The sequence below is a fragment of the Calidris pugnax genome, unplaced genomic scaffold (genome assembly GCF_001431845.1).
Source record: "Calidris pugnax isolate Ruff unplaced genomic scaffold, ASM143184v1 scaffold470, whole genome shotgun sequence".
In the NCBI taxonomy this organism is placed as follows: Eukaryota; Metazoa; Chordata; class Aves; order Charadriiformes; family Scolopacidae; genus Calidris; species Calidris pugnax.
Window position 1 is genome coordinate 775,265 of NW_015092761.1, and position 20,957 is coordinate 796,221.

At 48.1% G+C, this 20,957-nt stretch overlaps 1 protein-coding gene across 1 annotated transcript in view; it reads left to right on the forward strand.

Moving 5' to 3' along the window:
* The window catches only part of DNAH9 (dynein, axonemal, heavy chain 9), a 257,020-nt gene that overhangs the window by 203,496 nt on the left and 32,567 nt on the right, over positions 1 to 20,957 (forward strand). Inside the window, exons 61-62 of the mRNA XM_014962673.1 lie at positions 143 to 291; positions 4,929 to 5,056. Of these exons, the coding sequence (XP_014818159.1) occupies positions 143 to 291; positions 4,929 to 5,056 (277 nt within the window). The remainder of the gene's footprint in view (positions 1 to 142; positions 292 to 4,928; positions 5,057 to 20,957) is intronic.

The window sequence follows — 20,957 nt, forward strand, 5'->3', positions numbered from 1 at the left end:
AATTACTTCACGCCCATTCTTTTCATTTATAATTTGTTCAAAATAGCAAAATCAAAACTAATTATAACTGATTACTTGCAGGGGAATCTTTCTTTTCTGAACGATGGTAGACTGGCAAAACTTTTTTTTTTCTTTCTGGCAGAGATTTCGTAGAAGAAAAGCTTGGCAGTAAATATGTGGTAGGGAGATCCCTGGATTTTGCAAGGACCTTTGAGGAATCGGGACCTGCAACCCCCATGTTTTTTATCCTGTCCCCGGGAGTCGACCCACTGAAGGATGTGGAGAAACAAGGTAAATAAATCATGTCTCTGGGCGTACCACAGCACGGCTTTTTATCTCCTGCATAATTATCTTGGCATGACATTCTTGTTCTGTTTTTTTCCCTCATCCTTTTGTAGATAATGGAGTAATCTGTTAAAAATAGGTAATTGTGAGAGGATGTGATTGGGTTTGTTTTTTTTTTTTTCCCCCTTTTTTCTTAACGGTTTTTGGATTTTCATCTAAAGTTTCAATTAAACTCCTCTCTCTCCTGCATTGCCTGGATTCCCAGTGTGGTTCACACTGCAACAATTTCTGAGTTGGTCTTGTACACAACCTATAATTTACGTCAGAGGTATCTAAGACGCTGTCAGATAGCTAAAAATAAGCAATAGCTCCCTATACCAGTCTGCTGGTGAGTGGCAGAGTTTCCAGTTCTTAATCCCATCTTTCCCGAGTTGATTGTGGTGTGGATGCTCAGACCTAGTGCTGGCAGCTGGTTTCAAAGCCAGAGGGGCCTCTCAGAGGTGCGGTGTTGGAGAAGGCAGTGATTTCTGCTGTGAATGGGCTGCTGCAGTCGGTGCCTCTGCTCTGCAGCTGTGGGTGCACAGGATTTGCTCTGTGTCTCAGCTCCAGCGTGGAAGAATTACCATTTTCAGCCTGAACATGGCAATTACAGAAGGTCTGGAAATGGGGTCACTTCTGAGCATTGAACGGAGGTAACTGCTGTCACTTCTTTAGAGACTGGTGCAGCAGAGGGGTCAGATGCCTTTGGGTAATGCCTTAGGGCTGCTCCAGGTTGCCGTTCTGCTCATCAGATGTCTCCTCTCCATCTCCAGCCATGCACTCCACATGTCTCCAAGGCCATGGCTTGTGATCAAGCCCCAGTACTCCCCACAGCGGGGAGCAGAGTATATTTAAACTGTGTGAATTCCGTATCAGACCACAGTAGAGCTGCTGGCTGGTTTTTAGCAGACAGATCTGCAGACTGAACATCAGCAGCGAAACTAGTACCACGGAGCTAAGCCATCGTCCAGGCAAGTGCTGGAAGAACAGTGACCTCTGGATTTCTTTTCCTCTCTATGATGCACCTTCTGGGTCACCCTAAAATAATATTTGAGTCGGTCTTTACCCACAAGCAGCTTTCAGAGATGTTAAAGCCCAGCCTGAGCCACAGCCCAGATGGAGTTCTCCATCTGCGGAGCTCCTGGGCGTTGCGTTTCGTGCTCTGATACCAGGTCTCATTGTTGTGAATTGAAAGGGATCCCCCTGAGGAGGCAGCTCCCTTTGGAGCCACATCGGTGTCCTGGCTCTCTCTGTGTTATCTTCTTGTATGGGAAATGAATCACTAGAATCCAGCCATGAATGGTTTAATTGGAATTGTAAAGATGAGTGTAGCTGAGCACCTGGGGCTAGTCAGCCAGAAAAGTTACAGCACGTAAAAGTGAAAAAAATCTAATGAAATAAAGCCATTGCTTCAGTGCAGCTGCACTGGCCTTAAAGCCTCCCTCGCTGGGGTCTGGGTGAGTGCATTACTAAATGGTTTCTCTACCCTTCATTAGCTTTTGTTAAAGTGCAATACGTAATTTCTGGGGATGGAAGATAGCTTCTTCCAGGGGCTGCCCACTCCTGGGACCTTCCATGGCAGTGTGGGGAGGACCCTGCAGCAAACCCCACTGGGCTGGGAAAGCTTCCCCACCTCCATGGGGCTGCCACACCGTCCCCTCTCCTCCGAGGAAGGTTGGCATCATCTCTGGTGAGGCCACCAGCGTGGACCCGCTGTGTGTCCCTCTGTGGTCCTGGTCCTCTCTGTGAAGTGGAAATAGCACCAGTTATTAATTTTATTATTAATCACCTGGTTCAAGGTAGAGCCCTGCCTTTGGTAAATGTGCCCCGTCCCTTCTTGAGGGGGTGGCTCTTTGGAGGCCAAGGAGGAGATCTGCAGCGGTCAAAGCTGGCACCAGCAGAGATGTGAGAACTGGAAACTCCCCAGTGTGGGGAGAGCTGTGTCCCAGGGAGATGCCGTAGTAAGGCTGAGCAGAGAGCTCGAGCAACTGGAAAAGTTTGGGATGGTTGTTTTACTTAGGGCCACCTGTTACCACTCTTGCACCAAGACCTGAATCCTAAGTCTTGCAAGAGAAAATGTGTCCTTGTTTTGCTATAAAACTTGCCTGCTTTTAGCAGAAATCAGGAATTAAGGGTGCACCAAATGTGCCTGCAGAGACAAGTGTAGGCAATCCCAAGGGATCAGTGTGTGGGCTCATGTGTCCTGACCCCCCACCATAGCCGAATACAGCCTACCATGATGCGTGGAGCCAGGGGGGATGTTTCTTGGGCTGCTTGCCTCCAGCAGCACAAACTGGTGCTCACCTGAGGAGCACGGAGCAGAGAGCACTTCCTGCAGGTGGTTACTTCTCCTGCGAAGCAAGTAGCAACTGGTGTCCTTGTCTTTGGATGACAGAGATTCAGAAAACAGGACAGGGCATCTTTTAGCCGTGGTCACTTAAAGGATCTGAGGCACTGGGATGCTAAAGAGGAACCTGAAGGAATGTCACAGACTAAATGAAGAAACACTCAATAGCCGCCATCCTTCCGCCAGAGCAGGACAGTAAATGACATGAGGTCTGGGGTTCCTGCCCTGCACCATGCACAGGGGGACATGGAGAGGACTGCAGGAGGTGGCCTATGGTGGCTCCTGGAGAACCCTTTCCCAGGGGCTGTGCTGCACTCCATCAGCCGTGGGCCTTCCCACACGCATCGAGGTGCTCCCAGAGGCAGCTCCACACCCACCAAAGCCCATAATGATCCATGAGGAATCTGGAGGGCTGACTGGTGTCTCCATGCAAGAAACCTGGGAGGCCTTGGTCAAGGACACGGGAGCTCAGGCAGGCTTCATTCCAGCTGCCTCCTGTCACGCAAGGAGCAATGCACTTCACTCATAAGGAGAAGCAGGGATACAATTATTGATATAAAACAGGGATTTAACAAAGTTTGGTAGTAAATGTGACAGTATTTTCACAAGATTTGATATCAAGGCTTTGGGTTATTTACTGCACAGAGATCAGGATCAGATAGAACTGTCAGGGAGACCTTTCCATTGAGGCAACATTCAGAAATGACCCCCTAGCTTTCTAAACCCCGTCCCAGAGGAGTCTGGGTGCAGGTGGATCCAATCCTAGTCCCAGATTTAGAATCACAGATTGGTTTGGGTTGGAAGAAACCTTAAAGACCATCCAGTTCCAACCCCCTGCCCTGGGCAGGGACACCTCCCACCACACCACGTTGCTCCAAGCCCCCTCCAACCTGGCCTTGAACCCCTCCAGGGATGGGGCAGCCACAGCTTCTCTGGCCAACCTGGGCCAGGCTCTCACCACCCTCACACCAAAGAATTTCATCCTGAGACCTTATCTCAATCTCCCCTCTTTCAGTGTCAAACCCTTCCCCCTCATCCTATGGCTCCCCTCCCTGATCAAGAGTCCCTCCCCAGCTTTCCTGGAGCCCCTTTAGGGTCTGGAAGGGGCTCTAAGGTCTCCCCGGAGTCTTCTCTTCTCCAGGCTGAACCCCTCCAACTCTCCCAGCCTGTCCTCACAGCAGAGGGGCTCCAGCCCTCCCAGCATCTCTGTGGTCTCCTCTGGCCCCATTCCAACAGCTCCATGTCTCTCCTGTGCTGAGGACTCCTGAGCTGGATGCAGTGCTCCAGATGGGGTCTCCCCAGAGTGGAGCAGAGGAGTAGAATCTTCTCCCTCGACCTTCTGGCCATGTTTGATCAGTAGTTTCTGTCTAAAGGATTGCATATGCACAATCAATCCTATATATCACTTATCTCAGATTTCAAAGTTTAGCATGTTATAGACCACTTACGGAGGATGTGTTGGGGCAAGGAATCTCTGAATCTTGAGCAGTGACCTTGAGCAGTGTCCCTGCTTGAGAGGAGGTCACATTGTGCAGCCCCTGCCCTGCAGGAGAGCTCGGCGAGCTCTGGGGGTAGTTCCCGTTGATGCAGGGGAGATGACTGACCTGTAGTTACATTTGCACATGGACGTCTTCCAGTGTGGTGGTGGGGTGGGTGCCTTGCTCAAGTTAGCCCTTGGCTATTGTGGTTTTATCTGTCTGCCCAAAACCACTCCTGAGCCGGATGCCACCATCACGATCGTACCACCACCACTGTGATGACCCCACGGGTGGTTACCCCTCGGGCAGGGTTAGACCAGGGGATAACACAGATCGGGTTGGGGCACAGTGTCCCACCTCAAAATTGAATGGGTTCCTAACCTTACCACTGGTTCTGGCATGCACTGCAGGATGCATTTCCCCACCCAACCATGTCATGTTCAAAGCCTATTTAATAATCAGGAAATGATTTTAATAACCTACCACTGTAAAATATGTTTTTACACAAGCTTGCAGGGAAATAGTGTTCTTTAAACAAGATGCAGATGTAGGATGCACCTTTGTGTTGATGCCGCTCTGTAATTAAAAGTGGTTTGGAAGAAACTGCTGCTGTTTTCAGTGCTTTGGCAAGGAGTGTGAGAGACAAGTTAACGGTTATAAGAAGTACGATAGCTCTTCTGTGAGGGTTTATGATAAGACTGAACTCTGCCTCGTGAGCTCAGCTGCTCTGCACCCTTCCGGGGAAAAGTGCTGAACATCGCTCTTTTTTGTTCTCTTAGGGAAGAAACTTGGTTATACGTTTAACAACAGGAATCTCCACAATGTTTCCCTTGGACAAGGTCAAGAGGTAGTTGCTGAACGAGCTCTGGATCTGGCTGCGAAGGAGGGTCACTGGGTCATCCTTCAGGTACGGTGTCTTTGGGGACATCCCACTCCTCTCTCGGGTCACCTGCTGCTGGTCACCAGAGCAAGGGCCATCTGTTGTCCTCATCTGCTGGGAGGTGGGACAAGGCGTCACCTGTGTGTCCAGAGCAGCCACCTTCTGGTTCCTGCTGTTGTTGGGCATTATTGGTTTGGTTTTCTTGCTCGTTGAACCTTCAGTTGGGTGTGTAGTTATAGGGAGTGCTCTGAGGGAAGGTTGTGCTACGCTTTCCCGTGCTTTTATTTGCTTCATGAATAAATAAAGAGCTCTTAAGAGCTGTTTGACTCGTTCCCTTACCGCTGCTCAGAACTTACCATGTATTTAACTGAGCCATGAGACGTGCACACCGCTGTAGGAGAGGCAGGGGCTGTCTGCAGCCGTGCTGATCCCTTTGTGCATCCCAAAGCAGGGGAATGTTTGAAGCTCTTATCACAACTCGGCAAAACGTTTCAGAGCCTTTTAGGATGCAGAGGGAGCTCTGTCTCTGTCAAGTGCTCTCTGGAGCCACTTTCCCAACAAGCACTTGGGTTTGCCAATGCACAGCCGGTGGTGCCAGCGCTCGGTGCAGGTCTCGGGAACCTCTTGAATTTCCTTGATGGGGATTTTATAAACGTTTATTATCACTGGATTGTTTGGATAAGAATTAGATTAAGACAAAGCTTTGAGTCCTGATCTGAACCTACAGGCCTGATTTTTGGGTTTCAATTAAATGCTACTGATATTTTGATCTTAATTTTTGCCTTTTTCGCAAGCTCCCTCAAAGCTTTTCAAGAGCTTTTAATTCCAATGGCTGCAATACTGGCATCTGTGTTTGAGGTGGTGAAGAAGAAAAAATGGAGCTTTTTGAGACATACTCCATTCAGTAATGCAAAGTGAAGGGTTCTATTCTACAACGATGGTTAGATCCTGCAAAGGATCTGTTGGCTGTGGCAGCTTCCGTGCCTGTGGTCCCAGCAGATGAGTATTGTGGGCCCGAAGTATCTTTATTTCATCTGTTCACATCTTCTCTGGTGGCCAGAGCAATTGGTAAGAGGTCTCAACAGACACTGAAGGTTAAATCAGAAAAGCTGCAGAAGTTAGATTTCTGTGAAAGAATGATTTGGATGTTTGGGGTAACGGGTTTTCCAGCAGTGGCTGCCAAGTGTGACCGTCTCTGGGGGCACAGAGCAAATTCCTCCACAAGCTTAGAGAGCAGCTTAATTCAGCCGGCCATGAACAGGCTTTGGTGCAAACTGCACTGGGCAAACTCAGCAGTCCCAGCAGTGGCCACGAGGACAGGCTGCCTGGGCCAGCGCTGGGTCTCCTCAGGGCCAGTCAGTCATCTCGGACTTTCTGTGTTGCACTCACAAAGCTGATAAAACTCTGTACTTGTAAATATTCCAGTTCTGCCTTGTGCTTGGTTTGGAATAAAGCAATACAGGCAAGACTGATTCAGCACAGAGATTAGAGCTTGGTTTTTACAGTCATAGACCTTCTAAGACAGTGAGGGCCCCACCAGGAGCTGGAATCGGGCCTTGGTGGCACTTCACTCTCAGGGCAGACTTGGAAACATCCTTAGAATCATAGAAGCATTCAGGTTGGAAAAGACCCTTGGAATCATCGAGTCCAACCATCAACCCCACTCTACAAAAGTTCTCCCCTACACCACATCCCCCAACACCACATCTAAACGACTCTTAAACACATGCAGGGATGGGGACTCAACCCCCTCCCTGGGCAGTGTATTCCAGTGTCTGACCACTCTTTCTATGAAGAATTGTTTCCTAATGGCCACTCTAAACCTACCCTGTTGCAGCTTGAAGCCATTCCCTCTTGTTCTGTCATTAATTACCTGTGAGAAGAGACCATACCAACCTCTCTACAGTGTCCTTTCAAGTAGTTGTAGAGAGTGATGAGGTCTCTCCTCAGCCTCCTCTTCCTCAAAGTAAACAGTCCCAGCTCCTTCAATTGCTCTTCATAAGATTTATTCTCCAGGCCCTTCGCCAGCTTCATTGACCTCCTCTGCACCCGCTCCAGCACCTCCAGATCTCTTGTATTGAGGTGCCCAAAGCTGGACACAATACTCAAGGTGTGGCCTCCCCAGTGCTGAGTACAGGGGGCCATCACCTCTCTACTTCTGCTGGTCACACTATTTGTAATACATGCCAGGATTGGCTCTCTAGGCATCAGTCAATCCACCGGGGGGTTGAGGGCAGGCAGTGCCCTTTCTCTCCAGTTCCTGCATTTGGTGTCTCGGTTACACATGTGAAGTGACAATAAAGTAATGAAACTTAATTGTCACCCAGATTGGCCAAGCTGCTTAGCTCCAGAACCTCTCTCTGTATCTCACTTTGTATTTCCATCTCTTTCCAAGAGCTGGAGCTTCATGTAAAATGAGACAGAGCAGCCTGAGGGGCGAGACGTGTCCCCTGCATTGTCAGACAAGACCCCACTGACTTGTGGTCAGTGGACATCCACCCAAAATGAAATCACCTTCTGGACAAACTACTTTTCACAATGCTGAAACTCTGACCCCTCCAGATACTGGTAAAATGAGGGTCCAAACTCATCGCAGCGCGACTCAGTGGGTAAGAGTCCCACGAAGGATTCTCCTGTTGTTTCAGTCGCAGGTGGATCATAGCAAATAATTGCCATGTAGTAGTTTATTTGTCAAGGATCTTTCTTTCAAGGCTCTTGATGACAAATACCTTGTGAACGGTTTCTGGAGTGTTTGTAGATCAGTTGCACAGGATCTGGAATGACACAGACAACTCGATTAATGAAAGCATTCCAGGATTTGGAGATCATTGCATCAATAACAAAGGAGAGGACAGAGCAGATCTTAAGAGGTGGTCAGGGTGGTTTTACTCAGTGTTTGGAGGCTGTGTCTCAGATTTCCTATTTGCTTTTGAGCAGACAAAAAAACACCTGTAAGGTTCACTTCTGTGGCATGATGTCCACTGAACATCTCCTCAGCTTCTGTGGAGCAGAGCTCCCCTTCCCCACTGAATTTGCTGTCTGATACCGACTCATACACAGGTTCTCCACAACAAACACTTGATATGATCATGTGGGTGGCTCTTACGCCTGTAATTCATTACTGGTCCTTGATTGGAAGAAGAAATACTGATAGTCAAGTACTTTGAGCAGTAACAAATTGGGGAATAAGATTTGGGGGGATTGTTTATGAAGGGTTATTGAAGCAGATGGGAAGTCCTCAATGGATTATGGAAGCAGGATGACTGTTGTGTCAGGAAGGGCTGCTGTCCCTGGACCAGTTCCTTCTCAGATGTGCTGACCAGCCTGTGCTGCCTGCTGACCTCGTAGGAAGAAAACCAAAGAGAAGAGCATCCACGTCTCCCCTGGCAACCTGAAAGCTTTTCAGCTCACTCTGAAAATTGAGATTTTCAGGAATGACTAATTTTTTAAGAGACAACAACAGAAAGCCACCCAGTCATTCATTCCGACGGAAAGAAAATCACTCTCGCAGTGGCAGATCCTGACTGTTGCAGCGTCCTGGTCCTCTGGCATCAGCTTGTACCTGTCTTGTAGCTTCAGCTCTGTTGAGCTCCTGCCCCTGGCTGTCATGGTGCCCACCAGGTACTGGCTGGTGACACAGATGGTGAGAGAATGAAGTCCACGAAAAAAAATTATACTCAACAAATACAGATGGTCCAACTGCAAAACAGGAGCCCCTTATGGCAAAAGTGCAATTGTCTGAAGGAGAACTTGTTGTTTGAGGGCTGCAGAGACAACCCCCAGCACAAGCCCAGCAGCTGCTTTTTTCTAAACTGTTGGCACTGAAGAACTGAGGCTGATCTTTGAGCACCACAAAAAACCATGTGATATCAGGGTCAGGCTCTGGCTCTCCTTAGAAACAGCCGTAGGTTTGGAGGGGTTTAAGCCAGATTTTTCTGGTGGCAATAAGGGCACAGAATGTAGATCTGATACTTTCCCTTCTGGTGGGTACACCATTGAACCCCTTGGCATTGAGCTTCTAATGTCACCTGTCAAATGTAGATTGGAGTGTTAGTAATGACTGGTGGAGAGGGGTCTGCTGTGGAGTTAGGACAACAACGAAACAACATCTTGAAAGCCTGAAGAAAGTTTTACATAGATTTAGATTTTTGTATTATCACAAAACCACATTTTTCTCAAGACCCTTTTTGTTGCCAGGTGGATTTGGACCTGCCTTTATGGCAAGCCCTTTTTGTACCCGTGCTGTCCACAGTCTGTAGGAGAAGATTTAAGGACAAGGCTGCACAAACACTTGGTGGTGGCTGTAAACCAGCTGACAGAGCAGGACAACTCAAGGCTTGTTCATGTGGTGACCCTCAGCAGCATCTCCCTGTAGAACTGATCACAGGGGCTGTGGTGCTGCTGCCCCATCCCTGGCTGAAAGGTTGACTGGTCATTACGAGATGGAATCAGCAGAAAACGTGGGTACTGAAGCTGCAAGACCAGTTTTTAGGTGAGTTCAGACTGGGTGACAGCAGCCGTGTCTGTACAACGGGCTGAGATGTGCAGGGACCCCGAGGAAGGTGCGTGGCTGTTGACAGACCCCAGTCCTGACAAGAGTTTAAGTCCCATGAGTAGGAGTCAGGGGCACTAAACACCCCCAGGACTCACAGCTCCTACGTGACCAGTTGCCCTCTTCTGCGCCAGTCAGTGTTTCTTGTATTTTGGTTCTTTTCCATTTTTATGTTTTGAATCTCTATTTTTGCCCTCATTAAATTCAATTTCTGAACTAAAAGGTTTTTTGAGGGAGAAAACAGCAATTTATATGTTTTGTTTTGTTTTGTTTTGTTTTTATGCTGCAAATATCAGTGCAGAGCGACTATTCCAGGATGTCTTAAAGAAAATGGAAACAGAAAAAAAGGAAGTTACAGGAGCCAGCCCTTGGCATGTAGAGTTCAGCTTTGACAAATTGACATCTTTTGCCTAAAAAAAGATGTGCCAGAGACCTCGTGGCTGGCTTTGTTGTGCTCTGCATGGGCCATAGCTGGTCCCCAGCAGGCAGGACCTGCAAAGACATGGGCTCTGGTCAGGGCACCCCCGAGGGGCTGTTAACAACAGTTGAAACAGTTTTCACTTCCATGAGAGAGAAACTGAGAAAAGCGAAGAACCAAAAGCTTCTTTTATTGCAGGTTTGTCAAATACACAGTCCCACTGCTTTGGCACTCTGAAAGTCCACAAAAAACACCAGAAGAAATGCAAGTGGAAACAAAGGCACATGTCAGTAGGTCATCCCCCCACCTTAATGTTTTTCTCTCGTTAGAGGAAAAAAATTAATAGTTTTTATATTCTCATTGATAAGGTTGGGAGAAATGCAGGTTCTGTCAAGTCACAGGCTGTGGGATACTCTGAGTTTTTAAATCAAAAACCAGATTTCCTTTTCAGGAGTTTTCAAATGTTCTATGTTCCTTTTTCCCTGAGCAAACAAACTTTCTTCTTTTCTTTTCCAAGCTGTGAGATGGAGTTACATTGCAGTGTTTGGCTGATGGAAAGTAGTGCATTTCACAGGGACACCTCCCACCACACCAGGTTGCTCCAAGCCCCCTCCAACCTGGCCTTGAACCCCTCCAGGGATGGGGCAGCCACAGCTTCTCTGGGCTCACAGCCAGGAATTTCTTCCCCAGATCTCAGCTCAATCTCCGCTCTTCCAGTTTGAAGCCATTACCCCTCATTCTGTCACTACATGCCCTTGTAAAAATTCTCTCCCCAGCTTTTTTCTAGGCCCCCTTCAGATGCTGGCAGGCCATTATAAAGTCTCCCCGGAGCCTTCTCTTCTCCAGGCTGAATGCCCCCAACTCTCTCAGCCTGTCCTCACAGCAGAGGGGCTCCAGCCCTCCCAGCATCTCCACGGCCTCCTTTGGCCCTGTTCCAACAGGTCCATGTTCTTCTGACGTTGGTGGCCCCAGAGCTGGAGGCAGCACTGCAGGCGGGTCACCCCAGAGCGGAGCAGAGGGGCACAATCCTCCTCTTGCCCTGCTGGCCACGCTGCTGGGGATGCAGTCCAGGATGCAGGTGGTTTCTGGGCTGCCAGCATATGTTGCTGGCTCTTGTTGAGCTTCTCACCCACCAACATCCCCAAGTCCTTCTCAGGACTGCTCTCAGTCCAGTTGTCCAAACTAGGATGTTCTCCTCAGACAGGTTGGCGGGGGAACACAGGGCTGTAGGAGCTTGGTGTTGCAAACACGCACAGTTTCTGCCCAGGCACCACCTTCATCTCCATGGCCTTCCATGCATTGGAAGGGGTAGCGTTCAGTTTTAAAGTGGAGATAGAGCTAATTGCCAGTTTGCTGCTCATGGCAAGTTCTGTAGCCTTGGGGGTAGGAAGCAGGCAAGTCCCACAGCCAGGAGATGGTCTGGGGGTGCAGCTCTGTCCTCTGCAGCTGACATGGGATGGAAGCTTCCTATCATGAAGATCTCTCCACCTCGCGTAAAAACCCCCACATGGAGTTGAGTAATCTCTCACCTCCTGTTGTGCAGCTGTGTTGGAAGTTGAATCCTGCTGCCAGCAGGCCCCGCAGACAGGGCTCCGCCATTCCAGTGACAGCATCTTCCCAAATTGCTCATTGGGATTCCCTGGTCCCTTCCTAGAATATTTTGGCTGGAAGAGTCTCAGTGCTGGCTCTCTTCCAAGGTTGAAAGACGTGTTGTCCTTGAGGGCTGGCTGTTTGAAACACCCACACAAAGGAACTTTTCTAGAAAACAAGATTTATTAAAAATAGGAGGAAAATCAGATCAAAGAGCATGATGTGCTCAGCTCAGAGGGCCAGATAATCCATGTCCCAGAATATTAAAACTCTGGTAGAAGAAACTTCAAGTCCATTGCAAGTCTTTGTAATGAATCTGTCAAATGAGAGGGTGCCATCTGACTAGCAATTAACTTTAGTATCTGTATTTAAAACAGTGGGAAATTAGTGGAGCAAACTCAACAGCATGCAAAGTTTCAGAACAAACTTTCAAGGACAAAATAAGTAAACAATTGTAGGTAAACATACCAATTGTAATAAGAATTTGCTAAAGATGGATGGAGTCTATTGGATACCTTGCACTGTGAAGGTAAGGGAAGTTTTAGAGGCAAGGCAGCAGCTCTAATTGGTGGGGGCTGCAGGGGAGCTGCAGAGATGGTGCCACACGGGAATGTGTTAGGAAGGGGCAGAAGCTGAATGGTGCTCGTCAAACTCCTGGGGAACATTCCTGGGGCCAGTCTCACTTTAGACATGACGTTGGCTTAAAAAACTGAGTATGTGTTAATGGGTTTGCACTGACAAGTTATTAAGAGAGATGTTGTCGATAGAGAAGAAGATGGAAATGTGATGCGGGACGATGGGAGCAGCCTGTAGGTCTGGAGTTGTTGAAATGGGATGCAGTGTAATAGACCAGTGCAAGGACGTGGGCTCAGGACTAACAGCAAAGAGAAAAAGAACTGCTTCAGGTAGGAGACATTCCTGCAATGAAAACAGCAGGAATGAACTGGAAGTAGAAAATGTTTGGTTGGTGGAGCAGTGAGGGTCCAACGCAGCCTCCCCCAGGCTGTGGTGCCAAAGCCCTAAATGTTCTTCAGAGGGCGTTTAGCAGATTTATGGGTGGGGTCTTGGATGTTATATCTTCTTTCCTGTCCTGATTTTTGTAGGCACTTCACATCAAAGTGCCTGTTGCTTTAACTGAATGAAAAATAGGTAACACCAGTGTGGGAATTCATGGGAGATCAAGGAAACGTTAAGCAAGGTGAGAACAGAACAAACCCGGTTTGTGATGTGCCTGTTGTAAACTGGGTTCCTGTGAGTAACTGTGGGCACTGAAAGAATGATTAATGTCACCTCCAGTCCCAGGTAGGAAGAGTCTCTGCTGAAGGATCTTCTGTTCTTCTCTCCAGGGCACACTATAGGAAGCAGAGATAACCAACTGAGCCCATAAATGTTCTGACAGCTGAAGCCTGGGGGGGAGAAATCTCCTGCTTAGTGTGTCCCTGTGGAGAGCCTGTCTGCTCACACAGTCCTGTCTGGCTCAGGAGGGGTCACATCCAACTGCACCCAGAGCAGCTTCAGCATCTCACAGGCAGCGCGGGGGACAAACGGGAAGAATTACAGCTCTGCATGTGTTGTAGGACTACAGTCTCCTTGGGATCCCAGAGGTGTGCTCACATAGCACTGATACAGGAGCTCATATGGGATAACTCACATGGGATATCTCACGTGGGGGAGCTCATGTGGAATAGCCCATAGAAGTAGCTCACATGGGGTAGCTCACATGGAATAGCTCAGGTGGGATAGCTCACAAGGAACACCTCCCATGAAATAGTTCACATGGGACAGCTCACTCACGTGACTGAGGGCTCCATGCACCTATGTGGAGCAGCAGAGATGCCTGGGTCTCTGCCTGGGGACAGCAGAGGAGTCAGCTGAGAGCCTTTGGGGCAGAATTAGTTGGCAGATCAATCTGGCTGAGGTTGTAGGGGGTTTCTGCTACACACCACTGATCAGGAGGATGAAGTAGATGAGTCTGCATTCAGACAGCTGAAAGGAGCCTCACTTTACAGGCCATGCTCCTCACGGTGCGGCTTCAACCACCCTCATATCTGCTGGTGGGATAACACTGCAGGGAACAGGCAACCGGGTTTCTGGAGTGCATTGGTGATAAAGTCCTGGCACAGGTGATGAGAGGGTATTCTTTGCTGGACCTGATGTGCACTAGTTGATGATGTCTAGGTCAGGAGCAGCCTTGGCTGCAGTGACCATGAGATGATGAAGTTTAGGATCCTGAGAGGAGGAAACAAAGCAAAAAGGAAAAGGAAGATCACAAGCCTGGATTTCAGGAGAGCAGACTTTGGCCATTTCAGGAATCTGCTTAAAAGAATCCCGTGGGACATAGTCCTGGAAATAAGAGGTGTCCAGGAGAGCTCATTGATATTCAGGGATCACTTCCTCTGGTTCATCATCAGCATGAAGACAGCTGGAGGCTGTTCTCAGGAGGTATACCCCAGGAGCTGGTACCACATCCTGTACTGTTAAACACCTTTGTTAATGACTTGGATGATGGGACAAGTTTGCAGAGAGTGTAAAAGTGTTGAGAATTGTTTGATGGATGGGTGTCCTGCCCCGTTGGGGCATGGACAGGCTGGAGAATTGGTCTGGCAGGAACTTCATGATATCCAATAAAAGAAAAGCCGAGTGCTGCATGTGAAGAGGAATGACCCCATCCAACAGTGCACGCTGGGAGCCAACTGCCTGGAAAGCAGATTTGCAAGAAAAGAACCTGAGACTCCCGGTGTCCAGCAAGCTGAACATGAGCCAGCAGTGTGTCCTTGCAGCAAAGGAGGTCACTGGTGCCCTGGGTTACATTAGGTCAGGGAGATGGTCCTTCACTCTGCTCAGCCCTGGTGAGACACATCTGTCATGCTGGGTGCAGCTCTGGGGACTGTTCAGCATCACGAAGAGATGACTTGGGGTTTTTATCAATAATCAACATTTGATGGTAGGGAGTAAAGACTAGACTCTTCTCAGTGGTGTCTAGTGACAGGAGAAGGGGAGATGGTGACAACTTGAGATTTGGGAAACTCCATTTAAATGTAAGTACAATCTTTTCTACAATGCAGGTGATTAAGCACTGGAAGAAGTTGCCCAGAGAGTTTGTGGAGTCTCCATCTTTGGAGATATCCAAAACCCAGCTGAGCATGGTCCTAAGCAACCTGCTCTGAGCTTAGACCCTGCTTTGAGCTTAGAAAATCCCCAGTGATTCTCTGATCTCTGCTTTCCCACCACCAAGTTAGCCACGAATATGGTTTCTCTGACACATTGTCTCCCTCGAGTAGGGAGGAAAGAGCTTTGCACGTCAGGGAACACTAAGCTCTGAGCTGTCATCTGCTGTGTCTGCTCTGTTTCCCCCCCTGCACCGACTCGAAAGCTTTTTGCTGAAGCAGTGACCATCACAATCACCAAATGATGTTTATCAGCCTAATAGCAAAGAAACAGTGAAATTTGTTTATGTGTTTACAGATGTATGTCTGAATGAACTGATGCAAGGAAAAGTTCAGACATTAGATATTCCCAATTTAATTGTAGTCTTCATCCATTAGCCAAAATGTCACTTCCCTCTCTTTGCGATCAAGTTAATTTAATTCTTGAGCATCTTTCCATTTTCATAGGGTGTTGCTTCACTGAGTCAGGTTCATGTACTAAATTGAATAGCAGTGAGCTCCTGGAGCAAAACTGTGCAAGATCCAGAAATTGGCAGAGCCCTTCTTACGGCATCGTAAATACAATGCAGCCTTTTTCTGCGCACTCCACAACCAGTTCTCGATACAAGCCACAGAGATCTATTGTCCTGTATGAGATACATTGTCCATTTGAGGCACACGTAAGCATTTGGCACTAAGCCTCCATTTCAGTAAAGAAGAGACTAATTTTCCTTCCAGCCACAGTATCTTTTTGTTCCTAGCTATAGGAACTCCACCTCCAGTTCTCTTTCATGAATTTTGGACAAATACTCTGATGGAGAAAGGCACTGGATTTCAGATGGCTGTTTTCCTTCCTGCCTTGTGTCACAACAGCCATTCCCAAGTTTTTCCAATTGCAAATCCACTTACAGACCAGCAAGTAATCCAATTATTGATCTGGGATGGGATAAGTTTCTGTTGGGCTTTCAATACCTTTGTAACTACTGAAGTCCCCATTTTGTTGTACAACTGTCCTGGAAACCTCTGTCTCAGGATGTATTTTGGGTTAAAACACAAATGTAATAGAGTTCCTCCTTTTCTTGAGATTAGTCAAGCAATTGTCCTTTGCTGTTCATTTCATCTGCTCATCACTACATACCTTTCTATCTTATGAAGTGAAACTTGGTAAGTTAAGCTCCAACATTGTCTTTAAAACTTGGGAGAGTTGAGGTTACTCCATATTCTCTCTGGTTCATGCTCGTTTGCTCTCTGGCCTGGCAAATCCCAGCAGTTTCCCATTCCACTGATGGCTGCAGTTGTGCTGAGGCCCAGATCCCAGCTCTGGACTGGATTGGTTGGAGAAAAAATAAGGACTAGCTCAAATGCCTTCCCAAGCCTTAAATTGTGTCAGATTCTGTATTAATACAAGTGGATCCATGTGATGCCGGTTTTTCTGTTGTCATATTGGGTCAAAAGTAAGAAAAGGCCAGAGAGAGACCTAAGGCAGCAGTTGCTGTTGCAGAAAGGGCTTCAGTATCCCTCTTCAGATGAGGCAACATCATGTCATCATCTTCCCCCTGAATGCCCTCTCCTGTCTGACCAGTGACCACTGAGTCCAGCTGACCTTCTCTTTCTCCTGGGTCCCACCAGCCTCTCATTAGAACCTTGTCATGCTCTATTCACTCATTCAGTCCCCATTTACACTTTTCTTGTATTTGTATTTGTCCTTGTACCTGAATTTTTCCTTCCTCTCTGCCATCGTCCCGAGGCGATGTCCATTCCTGTCAGTTAAATGCTGCCAGGAGACGTTTGGGGGCTGGACCTCAGCTGTATGTCCTGTCTCATTGTCAGCACAGATTCAGCTCCTGCTGTTGGTTGAAGAGGTCTGGCTCTCTCCTTGCAGTTCAGGAGTGAGGAGAGGCCAAGGATCACTCCAATAGACATCTCTCATATTACTTCGGAGCGTAAAACAGGTCAGTAGTGTAGGAAGGGACAATTGCGAACAAATTAGCCCAGGAGTAGTCCTAAGCACGTTCCATTTACTATCATCAGCGTTAAGGCATGTCTGTGCTAAAAGAACACGTGAAATACATTGTACTTGATGCCAAAAAATGTCTTACAAACAATCAGATGCTTGCTGATATGCTGGAAGTGCTGTGGAGATTTCAGACCAGCCTTCTTCAGGTTTCGTCTTCTGTGCCCTTTCTCCACTTGCATCTGCCTTCTGCATACCGTGACCAGTGAAAGGGTCATAGAAAAGCCTATTTTTGCTCAACTTCTAGCAGAAAGGGGCTGGGTTGCCTTTTGGAGAAGGCACTGCAGCAGACGTGGGGACATAAAAGTCCTGAGAGCAGTGAGGTTGCTACAGCACAGGTTTAGCATGGGGCCAGTGGTGGCCCAGCCAAGATCCTGAGTGCTCAGAGTGGTGTAAAGCACCCCCTGAGGCTTGTACTGACTCTGCTCAGCATCACCAGTACCTCTACGGCTTGACCAGTGCTGCTCCTGTGCCCTTACTGGTGAAATCACACTGTAAACTGGGGAGGAGACACAGCCACAGGCAGATGGTAGGAATAGATGCGTAGTTTTTAATACAGCAGGAGGCAGAGTGGTGCTATCATGTTCTCAGTGGCTGAGGTGGGGAGCAGGAGGTGACACTGTAGGCGACAGAGCTACTTAGGTTGCCCCAGCCAAAATAAGATGGTGGTGAACTTCACAGGGCCCAGGAACACAAGAGGAACAGGCACCGTGTTCAGAGGTGAGGCTGAAGGACAACACATTATTTGCACTTGCTCACACGTGCTGTAATTCTCCCCCCAGTTGTGCATGGAGAGGCTCCGTGAGGGTTAAGGACCTCAGGGAGGGATCAGATAGTGCCGACACGGGAAATTCCATCTCAACGTGAGGAAAATCTTCTTCCCTATGAGGGTGGCAGAGCCATAGAAGAGGCTGCCCAGAGAGGGTGTGGAGTCTTCTTCTCTGGAGTTATTCAAGGATGAAACCTATGCTTTCTTGTCATATGGGACCGTGGAGTGAGGTCTGAAAGAGCCAGAGGGTGCTACTGCTGAAACCCAAGCACTTCATGTAGGTGAGAATGGGATGGAGCCCTCACTGCCTGCCAAGTGGGGCACCCTCAGGAAGCTGCTGCCATCATTTCTCAGCTCGGGGAAAGCACATACTGGAGAAGGGGTAAAAACTTCCCTGGTGCTTCCAGAGCTCTGAGATTGCCTCTCTTCATATCGAGCACCAGCAAGCTTGGTGCTCAGAAATAGCTTGGTCTCTTAGATGTATGAGCAGGGGTTGGTATTAGAGTTTGTGCTCATCCCTTTTGGTCTCCGAGTCCTGCAGAGTTCACATGGTGACAGGGCTGGCTGTGGGAGGATGGTCAAGGGACTGGAGCATCTCTCTGCTGAGGAAAGGCTGAGGGACCTGAGACTGTTCAGCTGGAGAAGAGCAGACTGAGAGGGGTTCTCATCAATGCTAAGCAATATCTAAAGGGTGGGCGTCAGGAGAATGGGACCAGACTCTTCTCAGTGGTGCCCAGTGACAGTACAGGGGCAACAGGCACAAACTGGAACACGGGCAATTCCATCTCAATGTGAGGAAAATCTTCTCTCCTGTGAGGGTGGCAGAGCCCTGGAAGAGTTTGCCCAGAGAGGTGGTGGAGCCTCCTCTGGAGACATTCAAACCCCACCTGGACACATTCCTGTGCGACCTGCTCTGGGTGGACCTGCTCTGGCAGGGGGTTGGACTGGGTGGTCTCCAGAGGTCCCTTCCAACCCCTGCCAGTCTGGGATTTTTGTGGAGCCGTTCCTGAGTGTGTGGCATATTCTCATGTGCAGAACCCCCATGCTACCATGGACAGTGAGCATGGCCAAGGGAAGAGACTCTCTGCAGTGCCCACTCCCTCTGCTTTTTTATATTCCAACACGATGCAGTGTTGAAGTTTTGGGCTGTCTATGGACCCTAAAGCCTGGTTCTCACATTTACTGTAAAAGCAGCGATTATTTTAACGGGAGCATCTCGCAAGAGAAGGAGACTTTGTAAAAACAACTAATTCTCATGGCTCCATGAGTGATTTGTGATAAAGCGTGAAGGAGAGAGCCGCTTTCGGGGATGTGGAGGATCTCCAGTCGCTACCAGCCCAGGGAGCGCGTAGTGGAGTGTGCGCTAGTTTATATAGATGTGTGCTGCTATTTCTGATGGTTACCATAGCAACACTTGCATCCTATGATATATGTTCTGCCTCGTGAAGTACAAACACACTGAGGTGCTTGGAAGTGAACTCCCAAAGAAAAGCCTCCAGTGCTCCCACGTTCTGGCACGTGCCCCCAGCCCAGCTCCTGCCGCAGACCCTTGCCCTGGGTCACTCCTGCTCTGTGTGGCAAAGTGGAGACGCGACACAGGGCAGGGTGCTGTGGAGAGGGGCAGGATGCACGGGAAGATGATGCAGATTTATTTTTTGCCTTCTTTTCAGCAGGATTTGGCCCCCACCCTTCCTTCGTAAAGCAAGGAGATGGCTTTGTGCCTGTTGCCTGTTCCTGCCTGCAGCACTGACCTAGGCACAGGCTGTGAAAAACCACACGTGATCTGGGGGTGTCTTTTAACCTTACGCAGCAGCTCTTTCACAGACTTCAAAATCTGGCTAAGAAAAAATGTAATAAAGCAATGAATTACCTTGCTCCATCCTGGGCAAATGTCTTCAGGAGGTCTTAGGGGAGGAGGAGGACGTAAAACTGGTGCAGTGTAAGTGTCCAGTGTGGTTTAGGGAGATCGTACTGAGAGTGCATGAAGCTCTGAGCCAAAGGAAGGTGGCCAGGATGGATTATCCCCTCTTTCCCCTGAATAACATCTAGAGGTAGAAGTAGTGGTAGTTGGTGGGAGGCAGGTTTCAAAACAAGCAAGAGGAGGCAGTTCCTCGATGAACATGGTTCAGCTGTGGTTGGTGTTAAAGCAGCGTTGTCTGTTTTGTGTCGTTAGTGATAATTGATATAACATTCAGTTATTATGACCTCATCTGTAGTCATTAGTCATGTGCTGTCAAGTTTTGTTATCTGACTGCAGAGAATTAATTTGTGAAGTTTCCTTCAAACCTGTGAATCCTCTCCACACCACCTCCGTCTCTTTTTTGCAGACATATTCATTTCATCAAGTAATGAATTCTTTGTACCAACCCATGTTTTGCTGCATATATTCCTCTTTTCCATCCCTTCTATAAGAAAAGGATAGTATGTAAATGTACTCAATTATCATTAGATTAGAAATATTCGCTAAGTCGGCTGTTAGAAGGCAGCGATACTGAGAAATAATGATCACTGGTGTCATGTCAACACAAGCGAAAGCAATTATTTTTCAGCTATCTAACGCCACAAAAGCAGATGTAGGAAGAAACTACCAATTAAGATGAAAATACTTAAGGTCAGGTATTTAGTCTATGATTAAGCTGATACTTAATGTACAATTTTTCTCTTGCTATTCTGTTGAGCTCTTTCCCTGTACTGCTAAATCTCTGTGGCTCTATGAAATGGGTTTCAGTCCACTCCCACTTCATTATTGGAGTTTTAGAGTGAGTTGGTTGCCAGGACCCTGGAGATCACCTCATCTCTTGAAACCCTGAATGCATCTGGCAAGCACTGGTGCATTAGCACTCAGATATAATTGCATTTTCTCTGCTGCTCTTCACATGGTCACTGTTAACAACAGAGCAACCCTCCCCCAGAACATGAGTCCTTTGCTCAGGCATCTGCTCCTGTCTCCCTCCACACCCCAAATTTCATTTCACCCATGGAATGTGAGCACAACCCTAAATCCTTTCAGGGAAGGAGACTGGATGTATGCAGTTCTAAATAAGAAATGTTGTTCCCAGCCGTGTGAATCAGATTAGGGGCAACGGGACTGGAGGGTGCAAGGTGTCCATGGCTTCCCCAGACAGTAATTCTCTTGACTCGAGTTTCTGAAGCAGCTGCTGTCTCAGAGGTGGAGGCTTGGCCTTTGGCAGGAAACTTCTGGCAGTTCATTCGACCTAGAGCATGAAGCATAAAAACTTGTGTGGAAGAGGGCAATGTTGAAGTTACCAAGCAGCGGAAAAGGTGGTATTTACACTATAACACAGAGGTCTTGGGCAAGGAGACAGAAGCACAGGAGCTTTTCCTGAGTTCTGGGACACTTTGTACCCAGCTCCGTGGAAGGTAAGAAAATGGAAATGGTTAAGTCTGCATTTTTAAAAGAAATTACAGTTTGAAAAGG